The 12,536-nt window shown below is 42.3% G+C and overlaps 1 protein-coding gene across 1 annotated transcript in view; it reads left to right on the top strand.

Moving 5' to 3' along the window:
• LOC306865333 (uncharacterized protein) overlaps positions 1-12,536 on the top strand; it is a gene marked incomplete at its 5' end in the record, with an annotated part of 51,251 nt that overhangs the window by 23,030 nt on the left and 15,685 nt on the right. The window contains 15 exons of the mRNA XM_079409875.1: positions 2,353-2,463; positions 2,566-2,667; positions 5,544-5,645; positions 5,729-5,839; positions 6,187-6,297; positions 8,131-8,241; positions 9,825-9,932; positions 10,022-10,132; positions 10,429-10,539; positions 10,624-10,734; positions 11,000-11,110; positions 11,514-11,624; positions 11,808-11,918; positions 12,064-12,168; positions 12,339-12,449. Coding sequence (XP_079266001.1) covers positions 2,353-2,463; positions 2,566-2,667; positions 5,544-5,645; positions 5,729-5,839; positions 6,187-6,297; positions 8,131-8,241; positions 9,825-9,932; positions 10,022-10,132; positions 10,429-10,539; positions 10,624-10,734; positions 11,000-11,110; positions 11,514-11,624; positions 11,808-11,918; positions 12,064-12,168; positions 12,339-12,449 — 1,638 coding nt within the window. The remainder of the gene's footprint in view (positions 1-2,352; positions 2,464-2,565; positions 2,668-5,543; positions 5,646-5,728; positions 5,840-6,186; positions 6,298-8,130; positions 8,242-9,824; positions 9,933-10,021; positions 10,133-10,428; positions 10,540-10,623; positions 10,735-10,999; positions 11,111-11,513; positions 11,625-11,807; positions 11,919-12,063; positions 12,169-12,338; positions 12,450-12,536) is intronic.

The raw sequence follows: 12,536 nt of genomic DNA, 5'->3' as shown, positions 1-12,536 counted from the left end.
TAAACACACCTGGACACACATAAACACACCTGGACACGCATAAACACACCTGGACACACATAAACACACCTGGACACACATAAACACACCTGGACACACATAAACACAACACACCTGGACACACATAAACACACCTGGACACACATAAACACAACACACCTGGACACACATAAACACAACACACCTGGACACGCATAAACACACCTGGACACGCATAAACACACCTGGACACACATAAACACAACACACCTGGACACACATAAACACACCTGGACACGCATAAACACACCTGGACACGCATAAACACACCTGGACACACATAAACACAACACACCTGGACACGCATAAACACACCTGGACACACATAAACACAACACACCTGGACACGCATAAACACACCTGGACACGCATAAACACACCTGGACACACATAAACACAACACACCTGGACACGCATAAACACACCTGGACACGCATAAACACACCTGGACACACATAAACACAACACACCTGGACACGCATAAACACACCTGGACACGCATAAACACACCTGGACACACATAAACACACCTGGACACACATAAACACAACACACCTGGACACACATAAACACAACACACCTGGACACGCATAAACACACATGGACACACATAAACACAACACACCTGGACACGCATAAACACACCTGGACACACATAAACACACCTGGACACACATAAACACACCTGGACACACATAAACACACCTGGACACACATAAACACAATACACCTGGACACGCATAAACACACCTGGACACACATAAACACAACACACCTGGACACACATAAACACAACACACCTGGACACACATAAACACACCTGGACACACATAAACACACCTGGACACACATAAACACAACACACCTGGACACACATAAACACACCTGGACACACATAAACACAACACACCTGGACACGCATAAATACACCTGGACACACATAAACACACCTGGACACGCATAAACACACCTGGACACAAATGAACAAACATACAAGTCCCCAATGCAGACTCTATAGAGCTTTTATTCAGAGACTTGAGGTGAGCAAAAATAGGAATTTGCTGCAGATGCTGATATATACATTGGGAAAACCTACCTGCAAAGCTACAGTATTGTTAGAAGTTTTAGGCACTTGTGTAAAAATGCTGTAAAATGAGGATGCTGTCAAAAATAATTTCATAAATAGATTTTCTTTATCAGTTAACTTCTATGAACTAAATGAAATCAACATTTGTTGTGAGCATCCTTTTGTGTTTAAAGCAGCTTTTCTCCTCGGTGCACTTGAGCAGAGTTTCTCAGGAGCTTTGCAGGAGGTTTCTTGAAGTGTCTTGGAGACACAGTTCATCTGGATTTAGTCTCAGTTTGTTCTGTTTCTTCATGTCATTCCAGACAGACTGATGATGATCAGATCAGATCTCTGTGTGGAGCACAAAAATCTCACTGGATTATTATAATTAATGACTGAATGAATGTTTGGAAATGTAAACGGATATTTCCTACTGACACACTACAGCAGAAGATGGAAATAACTGACTTAAAACCATTTTTAGCTGCTGATAATACTAGTGTTCTATTCATTTTCGCCACCGCTGTATATGATGAAATTCTGCTGCATAAAAATATCTTTATAACAGTTCAGCAGATACTGACATAAAATGATCTAAATATCAGCGGTCACTTTATATCTCCAGTAATATGGCTATATCTCCAGTAATAGGTCTATATCTCCAGTAATAGGTCTATATCTCCAGTAATATGTCTCAGTAAGATGAGATGTAAATGATCCAAACATATAATGCAATGCTGATTGAGAGATGAAGAAATAAACGCTCCTCAGAAGATGTGAGATGAAGATCATTCCTCCGCTGAGGAACAGAGAAAGTAAAGCTTCTGGAAACAAACGCTCCTCTAAAGATCCTGATCATCAGATTTGAGACGCACTGATTTATCTAGAAAATGATTGATGGAGAATCAAGTAAAGCTGAGCTGCTTCAGTCCAGTAAGAGTTCATCTGGAGATATGACTGCAGTTATTCTGACCTTTAGTTGATCAAAATCAGTCAAGATTTAACACGAGAAGCAGCCGCTGAAGCTGGACGCTTCTACAATTACACTAAAAGAGCTTTTACTGGATAAAACACTAAACTATCAACCAGACGACAGAAGACATGAGGAGATTGAGTTAAACACATTTAACAGCAGGGTTTTGATCATTAGAGCCTTAGAAATTCATGATCAAAAGTGATACATCAGCTTTATAGGGTTAAAACAAGAACAGATATTGTTGATCAGTATGGTGACTGATGTGTTTCAGGTTCAGTATAAGACTGAAGGACAGAAGCTCAAGAGCTCCAGTGTTTATTCTCAGATGGCAGAGACTCCAGACACACAGTTCATGAAGACAGTGACTGAACTCCAGAGCGACGTGAGGACGAACACACACACACACACACGTGATGATAGTGATGCCACATACGCCTGATCTGATCTGATGTGTGTGTGTGTGTGTGTGCGTGTGCGCGTTCAGGTGAAGTATAAGGAGGCCAGTAAGCAGCAGATGAGCAGATCTCTGTACCATCAGCTCCCAGAGACTCCAGAGACTCGACACGCCGCACACATCCAGAGCGAGGTAATGCTTCATCATCATCATCATCATCAGTTCAACTATCGTCTGATCAGTAAAATATCAGCACACTCTCCTCAGCAGCACACATCGTGTGTAAGGTTGGGTATCGAAAACCAGTTTCATTTTAGAATCGGCCCCAAAATCACAAGAACCTGGTGTTTGATTAGTCGCCTGCATTTAAGGATTCCTGCGTTTGCATTTGAATGTGATTGAAAAGGATTTCAGCGCAGGAAGGGAAAGCGCTTGTGCTCTGTTTGCATGCGGCGCAGACGTCTGAAGCACAGAGAACAGCGTCTCAATCTGTGTTCGTTCTCCAAGCGTTCGGTGTGTTTCACTGCAGAAATGATCGTTCCAGACCAGAACTGACTTCTTTCATATTTATCAACCAGTGAGCACAAAACTACATCAGTATATCATCATAAACACAGCCGTTTATGTCTTAATGAAGGTAAACATGAGAAAGAAAACGCTTGTGTACAGTATTTATTAGATCTGTGTGTTCGGTGTTAAAGAGACAGCAGTCTAATAAACACACCGCCTGTAATTAATGATAACCAGAGAACTAAAGAAAATCACTCTGATCTTTAATTGCTTTAAATAATCATCTAGATTTTATTTATGAAAAGAAATCTTTGCAGTGTTTTTAAACTTTTCATTAGTTTCTGTACCTGAAATTCAAATTCAAATTTTATTTGTCACATACACAGTCATACACAGTACGATATGCAGTGAAATGCTTGAATTCGGTTCAGTTGTATTTATTTGTGCTATTGCTAATTGATTTGTTTGTTTCTATTTTACTGTTCACTTGTCTTTAACACTTTAATATTTGAAATATGTATTAGTCTAGCTGTTTTTTGGTGGTATTTTTTGTTAAAAGCATAGACAAAAGTTCCTGTAGTAGGCCTAAGTGTTCTGATGTTTGCTGGTGTTATTCAGCTGCAACAGAATGCTTTGTAAAATTCATTATTTTATATTGGATTTTTTGTCTTAAGATAAGAATCGGAATGAATGAAATTCAAACGATATCCAACCCTACTGATGTGATGACTCTGCAGCACTGGTGCTGTGGTCAGTTTGAGCTCTAGTGCTGGTGCTGTGGTCAGTTTGAGCTCTAGTGTTTGAGCTCTAGTGCTGGTGCTGTGGTCAGTTTGAGCTCTGGTGCTGGTGCTGTGGTCAGTTTGAGCTCTGTTGCTGTGGTCAGTTTGAGCTCTGGTGCTGTGGTCAGTTTGAGCTCTAGTGCTGGTGCTGTGGTCAGTTTGAGCTCTGGTGCTGGTGCTGTGGTCAGTTTGAGCTCTAGTGTTTGAGCTCTAGTGCTGGTGCTGTGGTCAGTTTGAGCTCTAGTGCTGGTGCTGTGGTCAGTTTGAGCTCTAGTGTTTGAGCTCTAGTGCTGGTGCTGTGGTCAGTTTGAGCTCTGGTGCTGGTGCTGTGGTCAGTTTGAGCTCTAGTGTTTGAGCTCTAGTGCTGGTGCTGTGGTCAGTTTGAGCTCTAGTGCTGGTGCTGTGGTCAGTTTGAGCTCTAGTGTTTGAGCTCTAGTGCTGGTGCTGTGGTCAGTTTGAGCTCTGGTGCTGGTGCTGTGGTCAGTTTGAGCTCTAGTGTTTGAGCTCTAGTGCTGGTGCTGTGGTCAGTTTGAGCTCTGGTGCTGTGGTCAGTTTGAGCTCTAGTGCTGGTGCTGTGGTCAGTTTGAGCTCTAGTGCTGGTGCTGTGGTCAGTTTGAGCTCTGGTGCTGGTGCTGTGGTCAGTTTGAGCTCTGGTGCTGGTGCTGTGGTCAGTTTGAGCTCTGGTGCTGGTGCTGTGGTCAGTTTGAGCTCTGGTGCTGGTGCTGTGGTCAGTTTGAGCTCTAGTGCTGGTGCTGTGGTCAGTTTGAGCTCTGGTGCTGGTGCTGTGGTCAGTTTGAGCTCTGGTGCTGGTGCTGTGGTCAGTTTGAGCTCTGGTGCTGGTGCTGTGGTCAGTTTGAGCTCTAGTGCCGGTGCTGTGGTCAGTTTGAGCTCTGTTGCTGTGGTCAGTTTGAGCTCTGGTGCTGTGGTCAGTTTGAGCTCTAGTGCTGGTGCTGTGGTCAGTTTGATCTCTGTTGCTGTGGTCAGTTTGAGCTCTGGTGCTGTGGTCAGTTTGCGCTCTAGTGCTGGTGCTGTGGTCAGTTTGAGCTCTGTTGCTGTGGTCAGTTTGAGCTCTGGTGCTGTGGTCAGTTTGAGCTCTAGTGCTGGTGCTGTGGTCAGTTTGAGCTCTAGTGCTGGTGCTGTGGTCAGTTTGAGCTCTGGTGCTGTGGTCAGTTTGAGCTCTGGTGCTGGTGCTGTGGTCAGTTTGAGCTCTAGTGCTGGTGCTGTGGTCAGTTTGAGCTCTGGTGCTGTGGTCAGTTTGAGCTCTAGTGCTGTTGCTGTGGTCAGTTTGAGCTCTGGTGCTGTGGTCAGTTTGAGCTCTGGTGCTGTGGTCAGTTTGAGCTCTAGTGCTGGTGCTGTGGTCAGTTTGAGCTCTAGTGCTGGTGCTGTGGTCAGTTTGAGCTCTGGTGCTGTGGTCAGTTTGAGCTCTAGTGCTGGTGCTGTGGTCAGTTTGAGCTCTGGTGCTGTGGTCAGTTTGAGCTCTAGTGCTGGTGCTGTGGTCAGTTTGAGCTCTGGTGCTGTGGTCAGTTTGAGCTCTAGTGCTGGTGCTGTGGTCAGTTTGAGCTCTGTTGCTGTGGTCAGTTTGAGCTCTGGTGCTGTGGTCAGTTTGAGCTCTAGTGCTGGTGCTGTGGTCAGTTTGAGCTCTGGTGCTGGTGCTGTGGTCAGTTTGAGCTCTAGTGCTGGTGCTGTGGTCAGTTTGAGCTCTAGTGCTGGTGCTGTGGTCAATTTGAGCTCTAGTGCTAGCGCTGCTTGAGTTAGTGATCTGTCTGTCTGTGGTTTCAGGTGAAGTATAAAGAGAAGGTGAACTCCTCGTCTCTTTACTCGCGTCTGCCAGAGACACCAGAGACTCGACGGGCCAGAGAGCTGACGGACATCTGCAGCGAGGTACGGCTCACAGCATCTGAAGGGTAATGTGAGTGGTCAGTCAGCGGTCAGTGGGTTATCAGGAGGTTATTTTAACTCTGCAGGTCAGATATAAAGAGGAGGGGAAGAGAGACGTGTCGTCCTGTCTGTACTCACATCTGCCCGAGACGCCGGAGACACAGTTCGCCAAACAGCAGAGTGAACTCCAGAGCCAGGTAAACTTCACTGCGCAATATTTTAAAGATGTTAATTTTGGTATTTTGCATGGTCTGTTATTGGAGTAGCCTAGTGTCACCTGGGTGAGAGTTTTAACTCCTATTCACTGGGAATAAAAAAAGTGTGTGTGTGTGTGTGTGTGAGTAACTCTATTATGTGTGTGTGTGTGTGTGTGTGTGTGTGTGTGTGTGTGTGAGTAACTCTATTATGTGTGTGTGTGTGTGTGTGTGTGTGAGAGATGTTGATAGTGTGATGTTCTGCTGTGTGTGTGTGTGTGTGTGTGTGTGTGTGTGTGTGTGTGAGAGAGAGAGATGTTGATAGTGTGATGTTCTGCTGTGTGTTGTAGAATCAGTACCGAAGAGAGACGCAGGAGGATCTGTCTCACTGTCTGTACTCTCAGCTTCCTGAGACGCTGCACACACAGTTTGTGAAGGAGCTGTCGCCGCTCATCAGTGAGGTGATCCACATTCATCCACACACATCTGAAAACACACAGAAGCTCACTGAGAGAACAGATATACAATATCCAGACAAAACTATATATCCCATCACACACTGGTGTGTCCAGGTCACACACAAATCACCATTCTGGACAGCAATTACGAGCACATTTTCTGTCATCTTTGTGGAGATGTCAAGAATATTTTGTACACTTTGAATGTGGATAATAGGTATAATAATCTTGTTTGTCATGGGCTGGATGGATTTATAACTGCATCATATGGCTAAACATGCGATGAAATGTGTCACTAAATACGTGACACTGGAGCACAAAACTAGTCATAAGGGTCCATTTTTTTTAAATGCATCATCTGAAAGCTGAATAAATAATCTCTCCATTGATGTATGGTTTGTTATGATAGGACAATATTAGGCTGAGATACAACTATTAGAAAATCTGGAATCTGAGGGAGCAAAAAAATCTAAATATTGAGAAAATCTCCTTTAAAGTTGTTCAAATGAAGTTCTTAGCAATGCATATTACTAATCAAAAATGAAGTTTTGATATATTTATGGTAGGAAATGTACTAAATATCTTCATGGAACATGATCTTAATATCCTAATGATTTTTGTCATAAAAGAGAAATGTATAATTTTGATCCATACAATGTATTGTTGTCTATTGCTACAGATATACCTGTGTTACTCATGACTGCTTCTGTGCTGCAGGGACACATATATGTCCATTTGGGAGAACATCATCAAAACTCTGTTCTCACTGGACAAAAACATACAGGAAAAGATGCATTAAATGTGTCCGTATTGAAGTGTCAGTAGTAAGTGTGTCTCAAACGCTGCTGTATCTCGGAGCTGATAAGTGTGGCTATAGTTAGATGCTCGTCCCAGAGCTCCACTCATGAGTCACTGACGATCTGTGCTTTAGTGCCGAGAACAATATCAAACACAAACACATGATGTTGTTTGATGATCACCACAAGACCTGAGATGATTCATCCAGTCAAGTCACATTTATTTATACAGCGCTTTTTACAGTACAGATTGTGTCAAAGCAGCTTCACAGCGATAAACAGGAAAATAACAGTGTTAATGTTCAAAATTCATGCAGAATTCATTAATTATGAAACTCAGTTTCAGCTGTAAAGCAGCTCTATAGGAGTCATTATTCAGATCAGATCAGTTCAGGTTTTGTTCTCATCTGTGTCAGTGCAATCAGACCTGTACGCATTTTGAGCTCAAAGTACGCTGGTACGATTTGTCACTCTAAGCTACGCAAAAACTTAGTGACGCCTCTGTCCAAGCGCATACTCAAATCAAGCAACAGCAAAAGAGTTCAACCAATCAGAGCGTTGTTTGTTTTTGGTTTTGCATCTAAATAATTTCTGTGCATTTTATTTCTCTCCAAACTGGCTCTGTTTGTGTGTGTCCGTGAGTCTGCGCGCTGAGACAAGGAAACACTATAACAAGCATTTGAAAAATCAACAAAATCAACATTTTCCCACGTAATGCTTTGTAATGGGAAGCGTTTCTAAACCTGTTGTCCAAAAACATTATTACTCTGCAATAATGGGGAAGTCGTGGCCTAATGGTTAGAGAGTCGGACTCGTAATCCAAAGGAATAGCACAAAGGTGTTTGTGACTGAGTGCAGACCCTGAGTACTAGCCTTTGCAAAATATTTAACACTAATCCTACATTTGGCACATTGTGCAATTACGATTTTGACATTAGCCATCAAGGAACGTTAGGTAAGGTTCCTAAGTTGTCAGGTGTGTACAATCCATAATATTGCTGTATATTAATAGTAACATGCATGTTTATTGATGTTTCAGGGCAAATACAGAGAGTCTGGTAAGAAGGAGAGCAGCACGTCTCTGTATAGCACGCTCCCAGAAACCAAAGACACACGACACGCCAGAGACGCGGCAGAGATCCAGAGCGAGGTGCGCCAGAGTCTTCATGTGCTGGATTCAGATTCAGTGCATGTCACATGTCCTGGTTTGATTCTGATTCACAAGCTCTCGATTCGATCCGATTCTATTCTTGATTTTTTGATTACATTCAGTGAATATAGTTTTAATACAAATGCTATTGATATTTCTAAAAACTGAACAGTAAACATCAGTTTACAAGTGATACAGACCTGTATTTTAAACCTATTATTTTTCTTTGTATAGAGTCCTATTTTTTTAAACAATAATAGGGCCCTATAAAATGTTTTCTTAATTTTTCTGGTAATTAAATTAAGGCATAAAACATTAATTTAATTTGTTTAATTACATTTTTATCCAAATCAAATTAAAATTAAACCCTTTTATTTTTTGGCAAACACAGTGCTGCACAACAGAGGTTTACTGTTAAAATTAAAAAGGAAACAAATGTGATTATTCCATTAAAAATTAAGTTTTTTAACTATAAATAATATAATTTAATATAATTATAAATAAATAAAGTTTTATTATTATTAGTAGTGCTCTGAATCAGTGTTAAGTCAAGTCACCTTTATTTATATAGTGCTTTTAACAATGCAAATTGTGTCAAAGCAACTTCACAATATCAAAATATCAAAATAGTGTGTCAATAATGTAAAATGACTAGATTAAACACTCAATTTTCAGTTAAAGGCATTTCATTATTAAATTCATTGATGGCATCGTCCAGCTCAGTTCAGTTCTAATAGTGTCTGTGCAATCAAGTCGACGATATCGCTGGAAATGAAGTGTTCTCAACTAAGCAGCAGCAAGGAACCAAAACTCCATCAGAGACAGAATGGAGAAAAAAACCTTGGGAGAACCAGGCTCAGTCTCCTCTGGCAAAGTCAGATAGTAAGGGCTCAACTGGCTCCAGATGTCCGTCTAGGTGACGAGGTCTTCACTGGGGATCTGTCTCTGGGGCTCATCTAGGTGTCCTGGTCTCCGCTGATGTTCAGGGCTCTAGAGGTCATCTCTAGGAGCTGATCCAGCATCTGATCTGGATACAGTCTGGATCTGGGTGGCTAGGGTGACCTCGGAATAAGAGAGAAACAGACTAATATTAGTGTAGATGTCATTCTTCTAACGATGTAACAAGTACATCAGGGTTTATGGGAAGTGTTCCTGGTTCCGGTTGACCTAATTAATGCAGCCTAACAATCCTTTAACGGATTTAACAGTGTTCTGAATCAGTACTCAGTATTGTAGTTGCATTGAATCTTAACATTGCACAATAGTAGCCTAATATATTTCTATCACAGTTTCTTCACGTTAAACCGAGCTTTTATTTTGATGGGTTGCTGTGAAGAGCTTGCGGCTGCTGTGTATGTGACATGACGGCAGTTTTCTCAAGTTAAACGGTAAACTGCTAATGAAATAACTCTCAGAGCAGCTGATGATATTTGTGTGTTCGTATAGTCATATAGACAGACTGAAAACACTGCACTTTAGTATGTGTGTAGTAAACAAAACAAAGCGTCTGCGCCATCTGCCATTCATTCATTCATTATAGCATTACACATGAGCATTGCAAATCGTCTGTTTCTCCTCCACAGGTCAAATATAAAGAAGGGAAGAAGCTGCAGTCGTGCAGTGTTTACTCTCAGCTGCCGCAGACGCCGCAGACGCAGTTCGCCGCTAAAGTCTCTGAGCTGCAGAGCGATGTAACGACACACACACACACACACACACACACTCCATCATCAGGATCACACACAGTCTCAGTAAACGCATGCTTGAATCTGTTTTCCAGAACAAATACAGGGAGGACGGCAGGAGGAGCGCCTCCAGCTGCCTTTATTCTCAGCTGTCCGAGACGCCAGAGACGCAGTTTGTCCGAACACTGACCGAACTGCAGAGCGACGTGAGCAAACGACTCACATGAATCAAAACACTCACTTAACCTGCGTTAATGTCTGGGTCCAGGTCACTTTTAATCCTGGGTTTATGTTTCCAAACATAACAAACAGATAATGTGAATCTAAAGACAACTTTTGTCATTATCATTCATTATCAGTCATGTATTGTATTTAATTCAGTTGAAATGATTCACAGCCCTCTTACAGGCCATTCTCATGCTCATAGTGTGCAATATAACAGTATTTACCCATCAGATGTAGAGTGAATTCTGTGATTCACTGTGTGTTTGTGCTCTTTCAGAGTAAATATAAAGAGGTAGGAAAGAAGCAGGCATCCGGCGCTCTCTATTCGCTCCTGCCGGAGACTCTGGAGACTCAACATGCCAAAGACGCCACGGACCTCCTGAGTCAGGTGAAAGATCCGCTGTTATATGAGCCTCAGGACACGTATGTCAGGATAAACATGCATGGAAATTAACATTTGCTTTGATTTCAGACGAAATACAAGGAGGAGGCGAAGAAAGAGGCTTCTGTCAGTCTGTACGCTCTTCTACCAGAGACGACTGAGACTCAACACGCCAAAAACATCTCTGAACTCCTTAGTGAGGTGTGTGTGTGTGTGTGTGTGTGTGTGTGTGTGAGACATCCCATCCACTCATATTCTCACTGAATCATTTTATATCTTGACTCGGTGAATCGTTTAACAATGAGCTAGACAGTGACATCTCTGAATTCAATAATGAAATGCCTGTTGATACTGTTAAGTGCTTTGACACTCTGTATTGTTAAAAGAGCTATATAAATAAAGCTGACTTGACTTCTTAACACAGTGAATCGTTTCATATGTTGACTCTGTGATTGTTTCCTCTCAGAATAAATACAAGCGGAGCGGCAAACAGGAGAACAGCAGCAGTATTTACTCTCAGCTGCCCCAAACACAGGAAACACAGTTTGCCAAACAGATGGCGGAGCTTCAGAGTGAAGTACGTGTGTGTGTGTGTGTGTGTGTGTGTGTGAGTAACTCTATTATGTCTGTGTGTGTGTGTGTGTGTGTGTGTGTGTGTGTGTGTGTGTGTGAGTGAGTGAGTAACTCTATTATGTCTGTGTGTGTGTGTGAGTAACTCTATTATGTCTGTGTGTGTGTGTGAGTGTGTGTGTGAGTGAGTGAGTAACTCTATTATGTCTGTGTGTGTGTGTGTGAGTAACTCTATTATGTCTGTGTGTGTGTGTGAGTGTGTGTGTGTGTGAGTGAGTGAGTAACTCTATTATGTCTGTGTGTGTGTGTGTGTGTGAGTAACTCTATTATGTCTGTGTGTGTGTGTGTGTGTGTGTGCGTGCGTGCGTGAGAGAGATGTTGATAGTGTGATGTTCTGCTGTGTGTTGTAGAATCAGTACCGGAGAGAGACGCAGGAGGATCTGTCTCACTGTCTGTACTCTCAGCTTCCTGAGACGCTGCACACACAGTTTGTGAAGGAGCTGTCGCCGCTCATCAGTGAGGTGATCATCACTGATTCTCATATTTTGCTGCATCTGTAATGATAACTGTAAATAGTTACCATTCTTGGTGTGAACAGGCTTTTAAAGCCTCACGTTAGAGTTGAACAGTAACCTAACGCTATCTGAAGGTGTTTTAATGAGCTATGTGAATTTTAATGATATGTGAATGATGTGTGAATGTAGAATAAATATAAGGAGGATGGAAAGAAGGAGTTGCAGAAGTGCTTGTATGCCCATCTGCCCGAAACCAGCGAAACACAACACGCCCGAGAGCTGACACAACTCTATAGTCAGGTATACACACACACACACACACACACTGATAGTGTCTGAATCAGTACTGTTAAGCAGTGTTCTGAATCGGTACTCTGGATCAGTGCTGTGAATCCATGTTCAGAATCAGTACTGTGCTGACGCTGCTGTTTGCTGTTCTATACAGAAGAGCTATAGAGACTCTCCGGATGCTCAGGTGTGTCTGTATGCTCAGATGCCGCAGACCATCGAGACGGTGTTCGCTAAAGAAGTGTCCAAACAGCAGAGTGACGTGAGTGAGATCATGTGTTATTCACCAGTGTTTATCATCCATCTGTGTGTGTGATCACTGGATCATGAACAACAGCCTCGTCATTGTGTGTGTTTGCATGCTCATCTGTGTGTGTATGTGTGTGTGTGTTTTATAATGTTGTGTGTGTAATCAATATTCTTTCTCTGTAGAAACTCTACAAAGAGAAGTTTAACTCTGAGAAAGGAAAATCAACCTACTCACAGATGAAGGATCTGCCCGATGTCACACACGCCATACAGGTCAACAAACACCAGAGCGACGTAAGAGCACACAGACTTTTACATGTATTTTTACAATTACATTTTTTTTGTTTTGACCAGTTTCAAGAAACGAGGACAAAAGTATGT

Source organism: Barbus barbus, assembly GCF_936440315.1.
Source record: "Barbus barbus genome assembly, chromosome: 46".
Taxonomy (NCBI): Eukaryota; Metazoa; Chordata; class Actinopteri; order Cypriniformes; family Cyprinidae; genus Barbus; species Barbus barbus.
The sequence above is the reverse complement of the archived record's forward strand: the minus strand, read 5'-3'. Positions and strand labels throughout refer to the sequence as shown.